Below are 17,877 nucleotides of genomic sequence, written 5' to 3'. Positions count from 1 at the left end.
TGGGACGCCTACCACAGCATGGCTTGACAAGTGGTGCCATGTCCGCACCAAGGATCTGAACTGGTGAACCCCAGGCGGCCAAAGCAGAACATGCACACTTAACTGCTGCGCCACCGGGCCGGCCCCAAGATGGCAGATTTTAATCCAACCATATCAACAACATGAAATGTAAATGATCTAAACACACTAATTGAAACACATTGTCAGATTAGAGAAAAACGCAAAACCCAATATGCAGTCTACAGGAAACCCACTTTAAATATAAAGACATAAATTAGTTGCAGGCAAAAGGATGGAAAAAATCATACAAACACTAAATTAAAAGAAAGGTGGAGTAGCTGTATCAACATCAGACAAAACAGACTTCAGAATAAGAAATACTGCTAGGGATAAATAGGACATTACAGAATGATAAAGAGGTCAATTTACCAAGAAGACAATTCTAAATGTCTATTTCCTCCAACAACATAGCTTCAAAATACATGCAAAAACTGAGAGATCTGAAAGAAACCGATAAAACCATGATTATAGTTGGGGGCTTCAACACACCTCTCTCAGTCATCAACAGAACAAGTAGACATAAAATCAGCAGGGATCTAGAAGACCTGAAAAAGGACTGTCCCAACATAGTTCTTGTCTAAGGAATTATGGGAATTCTGAGAAAAAAAATTGGCACCTGCAATAGGGCTTACCTCCACGCAGGAGATGGAAGCAGGTCAGGGGTGGGAGAGAGCCTCCCCACAGGGAGAAACACTGCTTTGGCTGGCTCCTCAAGTTTCACAACAGAATACCAACCTTCCGATCTACTCAACTGCTATCAGAGCACAGTTAGGAACAATCCCTCAGGTGCTGCCTGAGGGCTTTAGGACCAGCTCCAACCTTCTCAGCAGGGCCTTGTCACTAGACCCCGTGCTGCATACAGTCCCACTCATGGTCCTGTCACACTGAATTACCTGAAGTTTCCAGAACCTGGAGGAGTCCAGGGTTTCCAGAGCCCATCAGACAAATACACCTTTGCTCAGGCTGAGCCCTCTGCCTCCAACACCCTTCTCCCACCTTTTCCTCAACATCCTCGCTACCATCTTGCTCCACATATCTCCTTGTGCCCCTAACGCTTCTAGTACAAACTTCTGCCTCACTCTGTTGCATTTACTTACCTTCAGTCTCTCTCAACTAGTCTGTGAGCTCCTTGTCTGTTTCAGCAGCACCAAGTACAAAGCCTAGCACAGGATCGGTACTCAGTCCCTGATCATTGAATAAAAATATATAAAGGACAGAAAACACACAACAAACCCTACTGAAAGTCTAACACCTTGAGCCACTTGCTCCCCAGAACACAACAACAAAACCTTAACTAAAGGGAAGTGTTCAGTCAGAGAAGCCAGTCTGAGACAGTGGTTCCCATCATTTTCTATCACAGTACTTGTTCTTCAGGTTAACAGGAGAGAAAGGAAAAAAAAATTACAAAAAGCTGCTATGACTACAACAATGGTTTTTAATTGATTTGCATTTAATTAGTCACAACAGTATCTACATACATTCTCAAAAAAGCAGCCCATAACTGTGTGAAATATATTGTTTATCTTGTCCCCACAGAGTAGATTTGCAGACCTTCTGCAACAATGGGATAAAAATCACTGATTCAAGGAGTTCATGATTAAGCCACTATCTCTAGCTAGACAGCCTGATATTTGGGGGTGGAACAAAATTCTACCAGATCACTCTCTCTGAATTGACTATCCTTTTGCCTTCAATTTTTATCCAACTGATAAGAGAAATGGGTATGTGAAGATCACACACAGTACAGTCTCTCGGTCTCTCTTTCTCTAACACGCACAATCTCTCTAAAATCACTATTGAAGACAATTGCCATTAAATCATTCAATGCACCTTATAAGTTCCTGTCTTGAAAAGCCAGCATAAAGTCCTGCTTGTAAGGACACAGTGCAGCTTTCTAACAGGTTTTCATCCTATTTCGAAGCTCCTGAGCAGAAGATAAAGAAATCCACCAGGCCACTAAAATTTCCTCATGAAAATTTAACCATGAAACTATTACATGCATTTTTCAGAAAAAAAAAAAAGGCTCTTTCAAAGTTTAATTACAAAGAATATTTTACAAGCTGGATTTAAAAATTCTTTTATAATTGATGACTATGGGGAAAAAAATGCTGTCGAGAAACACACCAAAATCTTAACTGCAGTGAAAAGACACAGGACTTTTTATACTTCTCTGAGTTTTATAAATTTTCCACAATGAGTATGCATTAATCTTTTAATGCTTAAACTTAAAAATATATATATTTATTGTACTTCTATCAAATAACAAAAATTACGTGACTCTTTATGTTTGTCTTTTTTACCAGGAAGCTCAAGATCAAATTCATCTCCCAATCAAAGTGACTAGATACACTCACTTCTCAACAGTATTTGATATCTAGTCTTTTCCATGGCTTTCGTTTCCTATTTCTTTTTAACAATCTCATTGCAAGTATCTTTAATTACAAACCACCACAATTACTCTTTAGAAAGAGATACAATGTAATAAGTATATAATTTATTTATATAATAAATTACAGTGCTAAATAATTGTTAATTATGTGTGAGCCATTCTCTTTACCAGTATCATGTTCATATCATATACAAATAACTAAAACTCTTTACAAATCACAAAGATCCAAGAAAGCTAATAGAGAACAGAGCAATAATATTCACTTGTAAGGAAATAAACAAACATCACATTTTCTTAAGCCACCTCATCATAAATGGTCAGGTACTGAGAAGAAAATGAACTCTCCACAGCAAGGCCTAATTCCACTTACCTGTCTTGACCATTTAATCTCTGCAATAAAGAGTAAGACACAACTTATCAAAAAAGGAACCTAAGAAGCAGTAGGGCGATATTTCCCTTTGTAAAAATCTAAGCTTTACATGCCCAGCAGGAGCAGCACTCAATTACTGATAAGTTCCCTCTCACTCACAGCGGAATGTAACTGAAGCAAATGTGTCAGAGAACCAGCTCAGTCATCTCAAATCATGCATGTGTAGACAGCTGCCCTTCCCTGAATCTCAGGTCCCATGAGCACCGTTTGCGTCACTTTTGTAGAAATATATCCACAACCTGGAGACTACAGCAGACAGCACAGAGGTCAGGAAATTTCCTGTACCAAGAACTGCCAGGGAGATCAGCCATATAACTCGTATTTACTCTTGATCTGCAATAAAAATAACGTCCACAGCCAGACAGGGAAGGAGGAAGATAGGAGAAAAATCAGGCTTGTGGTTTTCTACATATTTATCAGGAAAGGAAAATCAAATATAAGAACTTGAACAGTCTGAGACCAAAGTCAGAAAGCAAAAGCCACTAGTACACAATGGGACCTCAGCAATGTAGGGAGCCTGGACTGTTTCCTATACAGCCTCACAGCAAGCAAAGAAAGCTGAAAATGATTTCAGAAAGCACTCACAGGCTTTCAAAAGTCTGCTCCTCCCAGATCTTCAAACCAGGGAGCAGCTCTCAGAGATTAGCATCGGAGAACTGAGCATTCTGCTACCACGGTGCTAGATTTGCTGGCAGTGCTTTTTTCCCCCCCATCAAGGGCAGAGACCAAATTCTTTTTAACTGTGTCACCAAGCACATAACCCACTGCACACAAGAGGTACTCAAAAACATCTGTTAAATTAAATATTGATTCCTATTTGTACTGACCATTACACAACCTGGTGCCTAGACTGTTTGCTTAGAGCTTAGTGAAGAATTCTCAGAATGTTTCACAAATATCGCCTTCCATGTACGACATGAGATGATCAAACAAGATGACAGGATGTGGAGACACCAAAAAGAGCCATAAAAAGAGGAGCGCACCATTCTCTAGCTCCAAAGGCCAGCACTCCCAAGCCCCAACACGAGCCCATTATCAGCATCCCCAAGAAGCTCTGTTCTTGCGTTCACGTCCTCCAAGTCTCGCCCCCTCAGCCCTTCCTCACTTTCAGAGTCTCTTACACACAGCACAGCTTCTCGTTCTTACCTTCAGAGACTCACACTTGCATATCTCAAACAGTCCCTCTCACACATTCAGTGTCACACTTAGGGCCACTCTCACACACAGTCTCCCTCACACTCACAATCTCCCTCTCAGTCTTTCTCACACTCTCAGTCTCTCTCACACATGGACTCACCCTCACACCCGAGGTCTCTCACATACACACAGAGTCTCCCTCACACTAACAGCACCACCTTCACACTCAGGGTCTTACACACTCACAGACTCACCCTCAGAATCAGGGTTTCACCCACATGCAGCCTCCTTCTAGTCCAGGATGTCTGTTTCTCTGTCCCTCTCTCTCTCACACACACATACTCAAACAGAGTCTCCCTTACAAGGTTTCTCCCATACTCTCAGCGTCATCTCACACCCGGTCTTGCACACTCACAGTCGCCCTCAGACTCGGAGTCTCTCTCTCACACACGGAGTCTTTCTCCCACGCTCAGTCTTACACTCAAGGTCTCCCACACTCCTGGAGTCACCCTCACGCTCAAGGTCCCTCTACACGCCAGCGTCACCCTCCGGCACGCTCTCACTCGCAGCGGCTCTCACGTGCCCCCGCCCACCCTGCTCCGCGTTTCCGGTCCCGCATCCCGCACGCGGCGGCGGCGGCGCCGAGAGGCCGGCCCCACAGGGTGCGGGCCCGGCTGGCCCCGGCCCGGCTACCCCGGCGCGCCCGCCAGCGGCCCGTTACCTCACGGTGGCCAGTCGCCGCCAGGATGCTCTGTCGCACTGCCGCCCCGGCCTCGCGGCTGCTCAAGCCCCGCCCCCGCCACGTCACCCGCCGCCGGATCGCGACAGCGCGCCGCGTCGGGACAGGGCGCCCGGCTCCGCGCGGGGCCGACGGGCGGCGGCGCTTCCGGGCCCCAGGGGCCGCCGCGGCCTCAGGGATCCGGCGGGCTGCGCTCCGGCGCCGGAGATGCGGTCCCAGCGTCTGTGGGCCACGCCGGGGCCCAGCTACCCCCGCTGACTGGATGGCTGCTCCTCACCCTGCACAGAGGCACTCCGGGCCTCCGAGGGACACAATATGGGGACGCTCCCGCGGAACGGCCCCCACCCCCCGTTCCTATATGGCCCTTGGCCTAGGCCCCGCACCCAGGGGGACCCCATACAGCTCACACAAGGAGCCCTAAATAGACTCCATACCCCGTTCACAGCCAACCCTCTGCCTAAGGACGCTAGAAAGACTCAAGACTTGTGCTCCCACAGCTCAGACTATCAAACATCCATCCCCAGAGACACATGGACACTGTCAGGCTTCCATAGCCAACGCCAGGCCTCCCTGAGCCACAGGCTTGAGGACATTTTTCCATCTTCCTCCTGCCTGACCCCGTTAACACCCCTCTTGGGAGAGCTGCATCCTCCTGTCCCCTTCCTCTCCCTCTGGTTGCTCCTCCTCCATCTCCTTCTAGGGCTCCTTTTCCTCTGGTACCTCTGGGGCTCTGTCTAGGGCCTCCTGACCTCATGGGTAACTGAGCCCTTCCCCTTAGCTTCCTGTCCACACCTCAAGCCAAGCCTCTCCCCTGGACCATGGAGTCATTTCCCCCAGACACATGTTCACAACTGCACCTCTTCTGGTTCCATACTGATCACATCCAAACCCCTGCTCCTTGCCTCACTACTGACCCAGCCAGAGAGGGGCAGCACCCTAGACCTTTCTTCCTCTCGCCCACCAGGCCCTACATCTCATGGTTTTCTTCTCCTCAGCCATAACAGCTTCCCAATCCCTATCCTGCTCCCTCTAACCCACCCCCACAAGCTGGGGGGTGCTCCTAAAATACAAATTGAAATGATTTCGTCTCTCCTGTGCCTAAATACTCTTCCAATCCTCCTCTCTATAGACCTGAGATGATGAGCCTTGAAGAGCCCTCACTGGTGCTGCCCTCCTGTGCTCAGACTTGGAATACTTTCCCTAAGTGTAAATGAGAGTATGTTATTTGGAGTCATTAGAATCTGACTCTTTGGCCCCTGGATCAGTTCCTCAGGCCTCCCTGGTCAGCCAGAGGAAGGGCTCTGGACACTTGTGTCACCCAATGGCAGCTAGACCACCTGTCCTTACGACAGCTGCATATCCAACCTGCCAGCTCGCAGACCTCTGGCTTTGCTGTCTCACACCCAGTTATAGCAGCCCACCAGCTGAAAGCCCACTATGTACCAAGCAGTGAATGGGATGTTCTCCAGCACCATTAATGTTCCTCAGAACCACTCTGCATGGTACATTTATTTGTCCCCCTTCTTCACATGAGGCTCAGGGAGGTCTGGAGACTCCCCAGGCTACATGACTGGAGCTGGTAGAATTCAGATTTGAGCCCGTCTGCTCGTCCTGAAGCCTGCTCTGACTCCATGACCTCTCCCTGCAGTTGTGAAACTGAGGGTGGCAGTGGTGGGGCTGAAATGGATCAGAGGTCAGTGGGTGGTTGCAAGGTTACCACAAGGGGTGGCATGGGTGTGTGAGTGTTAGGACAGAGCTGGGAGTCAGACTGGGCAGGGCCTAGGGGTGAGGGTTTGCTCCCTCTCATGTTATCACCCTTTTACCAAGGCCAGTGATACAGCTGGACCTGTGTATCCCTAGGCATCCTCTCTCTGCGACCCTCTCTGGGCCATCCCTTCTTCCAGGTTTGGCCAGTTAACTGGTGAGGTGAGAGGGTTCAGAGTGCCCTCTAGTGGCCCAAGGTGTATGGAAGCCTGAAGCCCAGGCTGGCCCAGCTCTGTGGAGGAGGTAGGAACGGGGCTCCTATCACCTATACCGGCCCCTGGCTCTGGGCTCTGCACCACAGAACTCAGGCCTGGACCCCATCCCTATGCATGTGTCCCTGTCTTGGACTCTTTCTGTTTCTCTGGATTTATCCATCTCCATTTGGTCCTCAGTCTCTCGGCCCCTGCCTCTGCCCATTTTGGTCTCTGTCCATATCAGTCTCAGCCTAGTCTCTCTTCCTCCCTCAGTCTCACTCTGTCCCTAAAGAGGCACAGATGGTGAGCAGATGAGCTGAAGAACAAAGTAGAAGGGTGGCGTCCTAAAAAAGAACTCTAGGTTCAAAGGATTCTGAGACCTGCAAGTTGAGAAAGGACAGAAGGCTGGGAAAGGGAGTCCAGCCAGGGTGACCTGCAGGATTGTCTTTGGCCCCTAGCTCTGGGGTGGCACGTGGGGCCTGCTGACCAGGCAGGAACAGGGGGAGCCGCATTCCAATGGGAATGTTTCAGGTCATGATTCTTAGTCCCAGGAGGGGAACTAGATTCCAGGAGAGGGGTCAGGAGGATGAAGCCCAAAGAGGTGCACAGGGGCAAAGCTTTGGTGCTGAGAGAACCCATCAAGCCTTCAGGAAAGGTCTAGCCCCTGATTACTTGCCTCTCTAGCCCCCTCACCCCTCCACTACCTTCCTCCTCTCATGCTCAGAGCAGAGAGCCTAGACCAGGGCACTTTATAGCATCCAGAATACTTTTATTGCCAGAATCGAGGTACAGCCTGCTCAGAGCCCCATGTGGGGCTCACTACTCAACAACAAAGGAAGACATAGATGCTGGGTATGTACGCAACAGAGAAACTTCAGCTCCACAGAAACCTTGTGGGAGAGCAGCACAGTTAGCCTGACTCTGGCTTTGGAACCCCACCCTAGAGGCCACACCCAAGTCATGGCCTATAGCTATTGCCTACTTGGAGACCACTGCTACCAAGGCAGATCGAGATTCCCTAAGCTTGTTATCCATGCAGCACCTCTGGGGCAGACAGAAAACCCTCAAGGGGCCCCAAGGCACCTGGCTCTCAGGGGTCCACTCAAGTTTCTGGGATAGTCCCTGCAGAATAAACACCACTGAGCTGCCTGGTGGGGGTAGGTGCTGGAGAGGGTGGGCAGGAGCCCTACATCCTCTCAGCCCTGTACCCCATTTGGGTGCTAGAGGGACCCTAGGGCAGGGTCACAATGTGATGGTGGGGTTAGCAAGAGGGCAGCTCAGGGCAGCTCTGAGTGGCCTTGGCTGCTTCCTTGTGTTCTTTTCCTTCATGAGTACCTAAAAGGCCATGGCACTGGGCCCTGCTCTCATCCTTGAGCCACAGTCCCAGGGCAAAGGGAGCCACCATCAATACTGTAGCCAACAGCCCAACCAAGGTGGACAGGGCTCCTGGGACACAGCCCCCAGAACTGGGGGGCTATCTGATGCCCAATCCTGAGCTAGGCTGCTCTTAGAGGTGAGGGAGGTAGGAGTGAATGCTCTAGGGCCTGGGAACCATGGAGAACAACCCACCCCTGCCTGCAGGGGGAACCAGGCTGCCCCCAGGAAGCCACAGTCAGGCTGTTGAGCAGCTAGGCCACAGGGAAGCCAGCAGCTCCAACCACCCTGGCCAGTAGCAGGTCCACCTGTGGTCAGTGTGTGGGAAGAGTCACCCCAGGGTCCAGGAGCCCATCCCTAGGACCTTTGTGGGTAGGGTTACAGCTCAGTAATATCCCTCGCAGGAAGGCTGAGGGGACAGGGCCTGGTGGGCGAGTGTGAAAAGGCCACAGGGGTAGGAGGAACACATGGCCCCAGAGTTGGGGATTGGGGCCAGGTGCCAGACAACCACCCATGAAGCCAGTCCTGAGGTCACAACAATTCCACCATCAGCAGCATTCTTTCCATCAAGAGTTCCTCAAGTGAGTCCAGACTATTTCTTCCTTCCTTATTCCCTCAGAGGAAGGAGAAGAAACAACACTTCCCATGGCAGACATTTCACAACCCAAGACCCAGGGCCTTGGATGGTCAGTCACAAACTGCTAAACACATGGGCCATGGCAGTCCCAGAGGCCAAGAGAAGCAACTGTGGCTGAGCCATCCCACAGTCCTGCCTGGCACAGGAATCAGGGCCCAAGGAGCACACGTTTCAGGTAGGCCAGAGTAGTGGCATTGGCCAGCATCTCAATGTGCTCACTGCCCGGAAGCTCCTGCAATGACACTTGGTGCTCCTGGTGGCTGCGCCAGGTCCGGCATTGCAGGGCACTCTGCAAGTTCACAGTGCCATCACCATCGCCAAAGAAGATTTTAGGGTCGTGGTCTGGAAAGTTCTCGTAGGAGAAGGAGTCTGGTGTGGGGACACCAGTACCATAGAGGCAGTGCAGCTGCACACCAGGCGGCAGTGTGGCTTCAACCAGCCCCTCTGTATCCTGCCGCATGAGCCAGCCGTCTTCAAAGCCAATGTCCTGGAAGAACCGGTGATAGTCCCGCAACGTGTAGTTGGTGGTGGGTGTGCGCACAAAGACCTTCTCAGATGACCAGGTATAGTTGTAGGGCAGGAGCCAGCTGGTAGAGACAGCAGACCGCTGTTGCTCCCGGATCTTCAGGGTACCAATGACCGGGATCCGGTTGTTGTCTCCTGCAGGGAGAGGGCTCCGGCCAGGTCAGTCTGTGCTCAGGAATGCAAGCTGGCTGGGCATCAAGTTCACCACTAGGCCCCCTGCTGGACCCCAACCAGTGGCTCAGTCAGCACTCCAGCATCTCTACACTGTTATCATCATTAGAACTCCCATGCCTTCATTGGCTTTTATTGTTTCCCTTTAGTTTTGTTATATCTGGGAAGCACTCAACCAAGATTTCTTTCTTTCCTTTTGCATTTCGTCCCCAAGGATTTAGGCAGCACACACCCACAGGGTGATTTATTGTGTAAACAGTACCCTCCTTGGAGGGAGCTCTTATCACTGGGTCTGTAGGCACTGATCTTGTTGAAGGTGAATCAGCAGGTTGGCAGCCCAGAGACATATTCTTCTTTCTCTTTTATTACATTGAGCTATGTAAACATTTTTCTTTTCCTAGGCTCAGACCTGCAGCCAGCCAGCCCTGGTATCATCCCACCCACCTGCCTGTCACTGACCTGGGCAGCCAGGCCTGCAGGAGACAGGGAAGGAGGGAAGGCTACAGACAGAATGGCAGTCCTTCTCGCACCGGAATGCCAACAACACAAACATACCCACCAGCCAGTGAGACCCCTGGGAACAGGGGCCTCTGACCTGTTCAGGAGCCATGGCCACTCATCACTCTACCTCTCTAACTGACCACAGGACCACAGCTCTGCCAGGTGAGACCTGGCTCTAGGACCCATGATGAATGGGAAGCCACTAGCTAGGGGTCCATGGACTACCCCTCCTACCCCATCCCTGATCCCGGACTGCCAGGCCTGACAGAACACTTTCCCAGCATCTGAGGCAAAGCTCTAAGGGAACTCACAGGGAAGCTCTCAAAGGGCTGGGACCTGAACTTCACCATGGCTCCCTGACTCAAACTCAGGTGGTGCCCACATCTGTCCATTCAGGTCCAGGCTGGACAGAGTAGGTGGCTGTGATAAGTCCTCACTCCCTCACTGCCCAGCCAATCCAGGTTCACTACTAGGAGAGGCACTGGGCCTGACCTGTTCACAACGATCAGTTAGCCAACAAGTAGGTCAGGCAGTGCTGGTGACTTGAGGAAGAAAACTCATCAGATACTTGGCACAGTCCTGGCTCATGGCTCCTAAAGTGAGGGCCCATGGAGCTCACACTCAGTCCTAGCAGAGGCAGGGAAGCCCTACAGCTGCTGCTAGCAGGTTCTGACAGTTGTGAAAAGGGAGGTGGATTAGGGAGGAATGGGGAACGAGGTGGTTTTCCCAACTTCTAAGCAAGCAGGCCCAGACAAACTGCACCTGCTTCCTCCCTGTGTTGCACACAGAGGCTCCCCGCTGCCACAGATGGAGGCGTAACTCATAAACAGGAAACTGTAGTCCCACCTTCCTTTTCTGGGGCAAAGGTGGGGATGAAGAAGTAAGGATGTGGGCAAGAGAGAGGGAGAAGGCTCCCCCAAAGAACTTTGGGCCAAACAAGTTAGGCCAGCCAGGCCTGAGCACCATGCTTCTGTGTGCACAAGCAAGTACCTGTACGACCAACAGTTATGCCACTCCATGACATGCTGTAAGTAACGTACACAGACAACAAGGGTCATCCACTAGAGAGATGAAATTAGGAGTAGTGTTAGATTCTCTTTTGGAAAAAGAGATCTTTGGAAAAGAATACCACTCTGGAGAAATAAGGGTTCAGACCCAAGAGAAGAGACATGAAAGACATTGTACAGGGAAAGACAGGGTGCCATCCCCAATACCAACCCCCCATCCTGGACCAGGCAGGGTCTTACCTGAGGCCAGGACACGCAGGGTCTTGGCCACGCCCCCCCAGGGTGCACCTAGTGCCACGAAGGCATGGATATACTTGTCCTTCCAGGCCTGTGGCTGCCGCTGCAGAAAGTAGAGCATGTACATGTTGCCCATACTGTGGGCAACCAGCACCACGGGGCCCCCATACTGCTGGTGCATCTTCTCGATCATCTTCCGGAGGGCCAGGAAGTAGGGCCCATTTTCATCTGCAGATCAGAGCCAGGTGAGGGTCAGGGAGGAAGGGTCCTGGGGCCTGAACTGCTGACCATTTCTCAGGCCAGATCCAAGACTAGGTGGGTGGGGAGAGTGCTAAAACCCAAGTGGGAGTGGTCTGGTTTCCCCTCAGTTTCCATGAAGGTAGGAAACAAAGGGGCTCTTTTTCCCCTCCTCAGCCTCGTTATCTCTCCCCAGGGCTCAGGGCCCTAGAAATCCTGGGGTGAGGCATGGGGAAAGACAGGACACATTGACCAACGGTGGTAGCTATAAGCCCTGGGCTAGACACCAGAGGCCCAGGGATAGAGGAGAGCCCAGGGCAGTGGTGGCTGTGACCTCCTTGTCCCTATCTCCCAAGACTTTAGGGAGGAAACGAGGGTGACCACTTACTTGGGGCTCGGCGCCAGTCGTAGGGGGCCCCCCGGATGTCCTTATCCCGTGTGTAGCCCCAGCTCACCAGGCTCTCCACCATGGTGTGGAAATAGGAACCTGTAGACAGAAATGCATAGGATTAGAGAGGGTACAGTCAGTGCCAGCCACCTTTACCAAACCTGCCAAGGAGACTGTGACATCTACTGCTGGGAAACCCCTGAAGGAATGCTACAGGGCTCTGTGCCGACACTGATCAGAGACAGTTCACAGGCTACCCCTTCAAACTGACAGGGTTCCTCCCACTCTAGGAGTCCAGCAGAACCTCCAACCCCATTCCCTGGAGGGATGAGGAAGGGCTACATACCCACACTGCTTTTGCTGGGGTCCAGGAACTCCAGTGAGAAGGTGTTCCCAAAGCCAGGGACACGCACATCCACACCATCGGGAAATTGGGTGGCTCGGGATGTTCTGTTGTAGACCAGCCTGTCAGGAGGGGATACTGAGCTGGTGATCCAGAGGTGACTCTGAACTTGGTGTGTCCTAATACTGCCCTGTGTCCTGAGCCATACTCCCTTCCCATCCTTAGGTTTGGTCAGATGTATACGGAGACCAAACAGTAACAAAGCAAGTTTATAAAGCACATATCAGAGTAACCACATCCAAATGAGGACCCCTAACAAGCCTCACTCCAAAGACAAACCCCAGGACCTGAGACAATATTCCCTTCTCCTTAATGTCACTCACCCCAGAATACAGGTCTTAGATTTGGTTGGGAGAGGGAAGCGCCAGGCCTGGCTCTGCCATGAACATCGCACTTGACCCAAAAAAGCAGGCAGGCTAACCTCACAGGCTCCCATCGCCCCATCTGCACAGACCCAACTCCTGCCACCCGCCATAACACATCACAGGGCAAAGGAGATGGTGAGTGCAGCACACAACAGAACTGGATAGAGAGACTCCCACCTCAGGGCCCAAGCCCCTGTATCTGCTGTGTGGGTGGAGAGGCAAGGACTGGAGAAATGATGGAGACAGGAAGAAAGCTTTATGCCAGGCCAGGAACTCTGCTTTGGCCTCCCCTGATACCAAGGAGACAAATGTGCTTGAGAAAACACAGGCTAGACCACGCTAGACCTGCAGTCCCTGGTGATCCTGAGTCCCATCCCCCTTTAAAGATCAGCCACGGAAAGCAGACAGAATTCCCAACATTGGCCCAAATAATAGGCACTGGGGGCCCACCCTCTCCAGGGCAGTCTGTAGATTATCCCAGTGACCACTCAGCAAAGTGCAGAAAATTGTTCTGGAAAGTCAGTACAGCTCTGTGCTGGATGAAAGTCTAAACGGGTCAGAGGACCAATGAAGGTAGACAAGCCCCTCTCAGTATCAGCCCGCACCTCCAATTGGCAGTACCTAAGACCACGTCTCTGGTACAAAAATAGACATGCAGATCAACAGCCCAGAAATAACCCTGATCACACACAGAAGAGGAAAGAGTCAACAAAGCAGGCATCATAAACAACAGGGAAGGGCAGGGTGCCTGGAGAGACAGCTAGTGTGTTTCCAAGAAAATTTATTAATTTGTGAGACTCCATTCAGCTCAAACATTTATTGAGCACCAGTTGTGTTCCTGGTTCTGCTGCTCTAAAAATAATAGAGACACAGTCCTTGCCTTCAGGAAGCTCAGTCTGGGAGGGAACCTTAGCTCAGCGCCACACTATACAATTCTGGGTTCAAGTCCTGATCTTGCCACTTATTGGCTGAGTGACCCTAGGCAAGTTTGTAACCTCTTTGAGCTTCCATATTTCCTTTTGTAAAACAGGTTTGAAAATAGCACCTGTTTTATAGGGTCGCTGTAAGACTAAATAAAAGAAAGTATGTAAACTGTATACTGCCTATACTCAGTAAGTAGTAATTCTCATTACATTATTATCAGGGAAACATCCTTGGAAATAAGTTTGGCACATGATGAGAGTTAGAGGAAAGAGGCATGTGGCCTAGGGGAAGGAGAGGTTAACAGCTCTGGGGAGTGGCAGAGGAGACTTCACAGAGGGACTAGGCTCAGGTTTTAAAGGGTATACGGGAGGGAATTCATCAGGCAAAGGGGGTAGAGGTAGACTCCAGGCTGAAAGAACACCAGGTGCAAAGGCATGGAGACAGGGCACATCCCAGGAAGAATAAGCAGCTGGAGGGGGAGGTGTGGCCAAATCAGAGGCAGGGGAAGGGGTGGGGGCCATACTGAGGCTTTGAATAGGGCCTGGAGCATAGAAACCACATGCAGGGCATGAGGCACAAGGCCTGAATTAGAGAGAACAGGGACAAGAGCAGCAAGAAAGGGAAGAAAGTTCTGTCTGGGAGAGTGCAAAAGTGGCACCAACTAGACTGAGGAAAAGGGAAGGGAGAGAGGTCAGTGACCTCAGGGTCTCCTGAGGTGGGGACGAGATGGAAATAGGCTCTGGGGCCTCTTTAGGCTAGGTCGGCGAGCGGCACCCCATCTGTGCCCCAGCCCCCACCTGATATTGTCAATCCAGCAGTCAATGATGACAGGCAGCAGCAGTTCGAGGTTCAGCCAGAGTGTGAAGTATTTGTCCGTCCTCTTGGAGCAGAGGTAGTGCACAACTGTTGGCTTGTCCAGCTTTGCCTCCAGCTGGTTGCCCAAATCACCAGGCACTGTAGGGGCACACAGAGCATACGTGAGGTCCTGGGCCTGGCAGACTGGAGACCCTCGAGGCTTGAACCTAAAGGCCTTCTACCCATCGCTGTCCCAGGACATGGAATAGGCAGGGGTTGTTCACTCTGAGGGAAGGAGTGGGAAATATAATAGAGCATTGGGCCACTTAACCAGCCGAAATTGAATCCAGAGAAGGCACTGCAGGACAGGTTTGTGGATTGGGCCATGAACAGAAACAAAGTTAAGAGAAGCTCATACTGGCACCTGCTGGCCTATCAATGTCCCAAGGCCTTGCTAAAGGCCAGAGCCCAGTAAAATTTCAGAAGAAAGGTCATCTGGAGGGCCTTAGCCTCCTGGCACCTGGACCTTGTGTCAGAGATGGCTACCCTGAAACAACACACCATTCCAGCCACAGCCCAGTGGGAGTGGGTGTGACCCGGCCCCCAGGACAACTTCTCTGTACTGGAGCCAGCCTATCCAGCATACGCAGAGCCCTAGGGCCCTGTGACACTCAAACCCATCCCCATTGCTTCACTACCCAACATTCAAGGCCCTTCACAGTCTATTTACTCCAAGTGACCTTTCAAGCCTCACCTGCTCCCACATGCCATGCTCCCGACAACTTCCAAACACATCCCCATTTAGGATCCATGATCACTGAGTGAACAACCAGTGCCTAGCTCTCCTGGGCATTCACTGGGCTCCAAGTGTGAACCCAGTCCTTCAGAGGGCATGCCCTTCCTGTGCACCATCCCATAGTGTCCTCAGGGTGGCCACCGGAGGCAAGTACAGCACCTGCCTTCACCTCCCTTTAAGATGTGGGTGCAGAAGTGGGGAGTCCTCAACAGGAACAGCCTCTGGATGACATGCTTGCGGACTGGGCAGCGCAGTGCAGAGACCTTGGTCAGTGTCTCTATCAAAGAGGAAATGGCTGAAAGAGGAAGTCACCAGATCTGCTTTGCCTGCATGCCCTTCGCCCAGGCCAGGCTGTGTGGCCTCTAAAATAGCAGTGGTCACTTCCTGAGCCCCTTTGTGCCTAGAACTAGGACAAGAGCCATCCATGCGCCTTTTGTCTCAAATAACACTGGAGAGAACATCCTTATTATACCCCCTCTACAGATGAGACTGAGGTTGGGAGAGGTAGAAATAGCTTGCTACAGTCCCTTCCCCCTGCCCAGGGTCGTCTTCTGTATCACTTCTCTGGCCTTTGCTTCCCCTACCACTAATCAGGGTCCCACTCATAGAGGCTGGTCACCCTTGAATGCTGGTCCTCTGATGGTCAGGGTCAGGTCCCTGCTGTGTGCCCAGGAACAGTCCACTATAGGGTTTCCCAGGATTAATGCCAACAGCCTCACTCTCTGAAAAGCTGCGCAGGTTAGGATTCCAGTCATTCCCTGACTCTGGGTGGGGCCTGAGGCTCCTTTCCTGTGACCTAGGATAACCAAGAACTGAATGAACTGATGAGTGCAGTTAGCACCAACCCAGGCAATAAGGCTGCATGCTGGCCAGAGACCACAAACTTTCCAATGCCACACCCTTCATATTCAGAACTCCTTAGGCCCACCCATATCCTGCGGGCTCCCAGGATGAAGTCCAGATGACCCAACCAGTCACAAGCCCTGCACAATCTACTCCAGCCCCAACTCCACTCCAGACAGCCTGGACTGCTTACCTCCCTCCCTTTGATATGTAGTTCCCTCTGCCTAGAACTTTCTCCTGGCCTCAGCTTGAGCTGCATACTCCAGGAAGCCTTCTCTGACTGGGTCAGTGGGTTCTCTGTGCGTGCCCAGCACAGACCTCATCTCTGTCCTGCGGGCTCCCAGGATGAAGTTCAGATGACCCAACCAGTCACGAGCCCTGCACAATCCACTCCCCCCCCCCCACACTCCATTCCAGACAGCCTGGACTGCTTCCCTCCCTCCCTCTGATATGTAGTTCCCTCTGCCTGGAACTCTCTCCTGGCCTCAGCTCGAGCTGCATACTCCAGGAAACCTTCCCTGACTGGGTCGGTAGATTCTCTGTGCTTGCCCAGCACAGACTTCATCTCTGAGGATCATCCTGCAAGCTTAGGGAAGGCAGGGCCAAGTCTCCCCAAATCTCGTGGTGAACCTGGGCCCAGTATCCCCCTGGAGCATTTTCTGGCCCAGAACTCTTGGTGGGGTACCCCCTGGGACCACACTGACTGCCAACCCTACCCTTCCGTGATCTGCATCATCCCCATTAAGATACTCCCAGCAGAAAAGACCTTGGGGGTCATGCTGCAGCAGACTGAGTATGTAACAGATACCTCAGCATGCCTCTGCCTTCAGGAGTCCTGGCTGGCCACCAACACATTAGCTCTGGGTGGGAGTGACATCCTGAATGGCATCCAAGGCCCTCAAGACAGAGGTCTCATCCCTATCCACCACCACAAAGAAACACTGTGGCTCCTGTACAGTTGCCGGAGCCAGGGCCAAGGAGAGGGTAGGCAGGGGAGGTCACCTAGTCCCAACACAGCCTAGTCCAAGTGGGTCTGGCAGGGGTATGTTCCCTGATAATCTATTCATAGCCATTGTTCCAATTCTTACCTCTGTCTTGAGCCATCCTCAGATTCCCTTGAGCCTCCTCCCTCAGGGCCAATGCCACCCATATGGTAAGTGTGGAGACAGCCTTGGTGGCAGGCTAGGAGAACAATCCTTTCCTCAAAGAGCTTCCTTTCAGTAATGCCCTCTGAACCGTGTGGGGCTGGAAGGGTTGAGAGAGAGAGCCTCCCAGCCAAGTCCAAGTCAAGCCCTAGCTGAAGCTGCCGGGAGCCAGCTCCGAGGCCACCCTACCCCCCACCAGCCCTCAGGAGTGGAGCCAAAGGGCCTCGGTCTTTCCAGCTAAGATATGGGGATAAGGCAAGGCAAGGCAAGGCTTCGGACTGACGAGGACGGGCGGACCGATGGGCAACCTCACGGTAACCCTCCCACTCGCCCCCACAATCTACATGAGAAGGTGACAAGAGGTTGACCACACCCGCGCCCAGTATGGCGGGAGATGGCCGGACCGACCCAGATGACAAGACAGTCATACGCTTCCCCACCCCGTGCTTACAGCAGATGTAAACCTGGAAGATAGCCCCGCCCGCACCCGGTCCTGCCCGACGCACGAGCGAACCGACCCACGACAGGACGCCCGCCTCACCCAGCACCACCGGCGGGGGACGTCCGCCCGGGAGCGCCGGATCCGCGAGCAGCAGGAGCAACAGGAGGCCACCTGGGAGCAGGGCCGCGCGGTAGGGGCAGAGGCGGAGCCCCATGGCGTGCAACAGCGTCTCCAGGTCCGAGGTGCGGATTCAGCGATCCGGGCTCGCGCCTAGGCCCGGGCGGCGGCGACGCGCTTAACACCGCCGCCCGCAGCCTCCCACAGCGGCCAGGCCAATCAGGGCCCGTCTCCCACAAACGGCCTGCCAATAGATA

At 52.1% G+C, this 17,877-nt stretch overlaps 2 protein-coding genes across 11 annotated transcripts in view; both read right to left on the bottom strand.

Annotated features, from left to right (window-relative positions):
- SLC7A6 (solute carrier family 7 member 6) overlaps window positions 1–11,307 on the bottom strand; it is a 43,728-nt gene extending 32,421 nt beyond the window's left edge. For 2 of the 9 annotated variants that reach the window (XR_011437362.1, XM_023637180.2), the window contains exon 1: window positions 4,738–5,479. Coding sequence is in view for 1 of the 9 variants with exons in the window: in XM_023637178.2 (XP_023492946.1) it covers window positions 3,863–3,865 (3 nt within the window). In the remaining 8 variants the exon portion in view is untranslated. Of the gene's footprint in view, window positions 1–2,819; window positions 2,936–3,862; window positions 4,634–4,737; window positions 5,480–11,168 lie in introns of those variants that run through there. The other 7 variants (XR_011437363.1, XM_023637181.2, XM_023637179.2 and 4 more) reach the window with 7 other exon arrangements.
- PLA2G15 (phospholipase A2 group XV) lies at window positions 7,462–17,872 on the bottom strand. 2 transcript variants are annotated; one of them, XM_001498913.5, is made up of 6 exons: window positions 17,603–17,872; window positions 14,280–14,436; window positions 12,137–12,255; window positions 11,791–11,889; window positions 11,169–11,393; window positions 7,462–9,384 (listed from the first exon to the last, which is right to left on the bottom strand). In XM_001498913.5, exons 1-6 carry the CDS (start codon window positions 17,715–17,717, stop codon window positions 8,873–8,875), a joined length of 1,227 nt encoding a protein of 408 aa, XP_001498963.1. In that variant the 5' UTR covers window positions 17,718–17,872; the 3' UTR covers window positions 7,462–8,872. The 2 variants fall into 2 exon arrangements, with proteins under 2 accessions (XP_001498963.1, XP_070119159.1); XM_070263058.1 differs by having other exon boundaries at window positions 11,169–11,268; window positions 17,603–17,737.
- Between the last annotated feature and the right edge of the window lie 5 nt (window positions 17,873–17,877).

The sequence above is a fragment of the Equus caballus genome, chromosome 3, assembly GCF_041296265.1.
Source record: "Equus caballus isolate H_3958 breed thoroughbred chromosome 3, TB-T2T, whole genome shotgun sequence".
In the NCBI taxonomy this organism is placed as follows: domain Eukaryota; kingdom Metazoa; phylum Chordata; class Mammalia; order Perissodactyla; family Equidae; genus Equus; species Equus caballus.
Note: the sequence above shows the minus strand (reverse complement) of the source record. Positions and strands in the feature narration are given on the sequence as shown.

Coding starts and splice junctions, on each gene's coding strand:
- PLA2G15 (XM_001498913.5), bottom strand. CDS start 17,717: ATGGGGCTCCGCCTCTGCCCCTACCGCGCGGCCCTGCTCCCAGGTGGC. Junction 11,394..11,790: donor CGACTGGCGCCGAGCCCCAA/GTAAGTGGTCAC, acceptor TCTGATCTGCAG/ATGAAAATGGGCCCTACTTC. Junction 9,385..11,168: donor CCTGCGTGTCCTGGCCTCAG/GTAAGACCCTGC, acceptor CTCTCCCTGCAG/GAGACAACAACCGGATCCCG.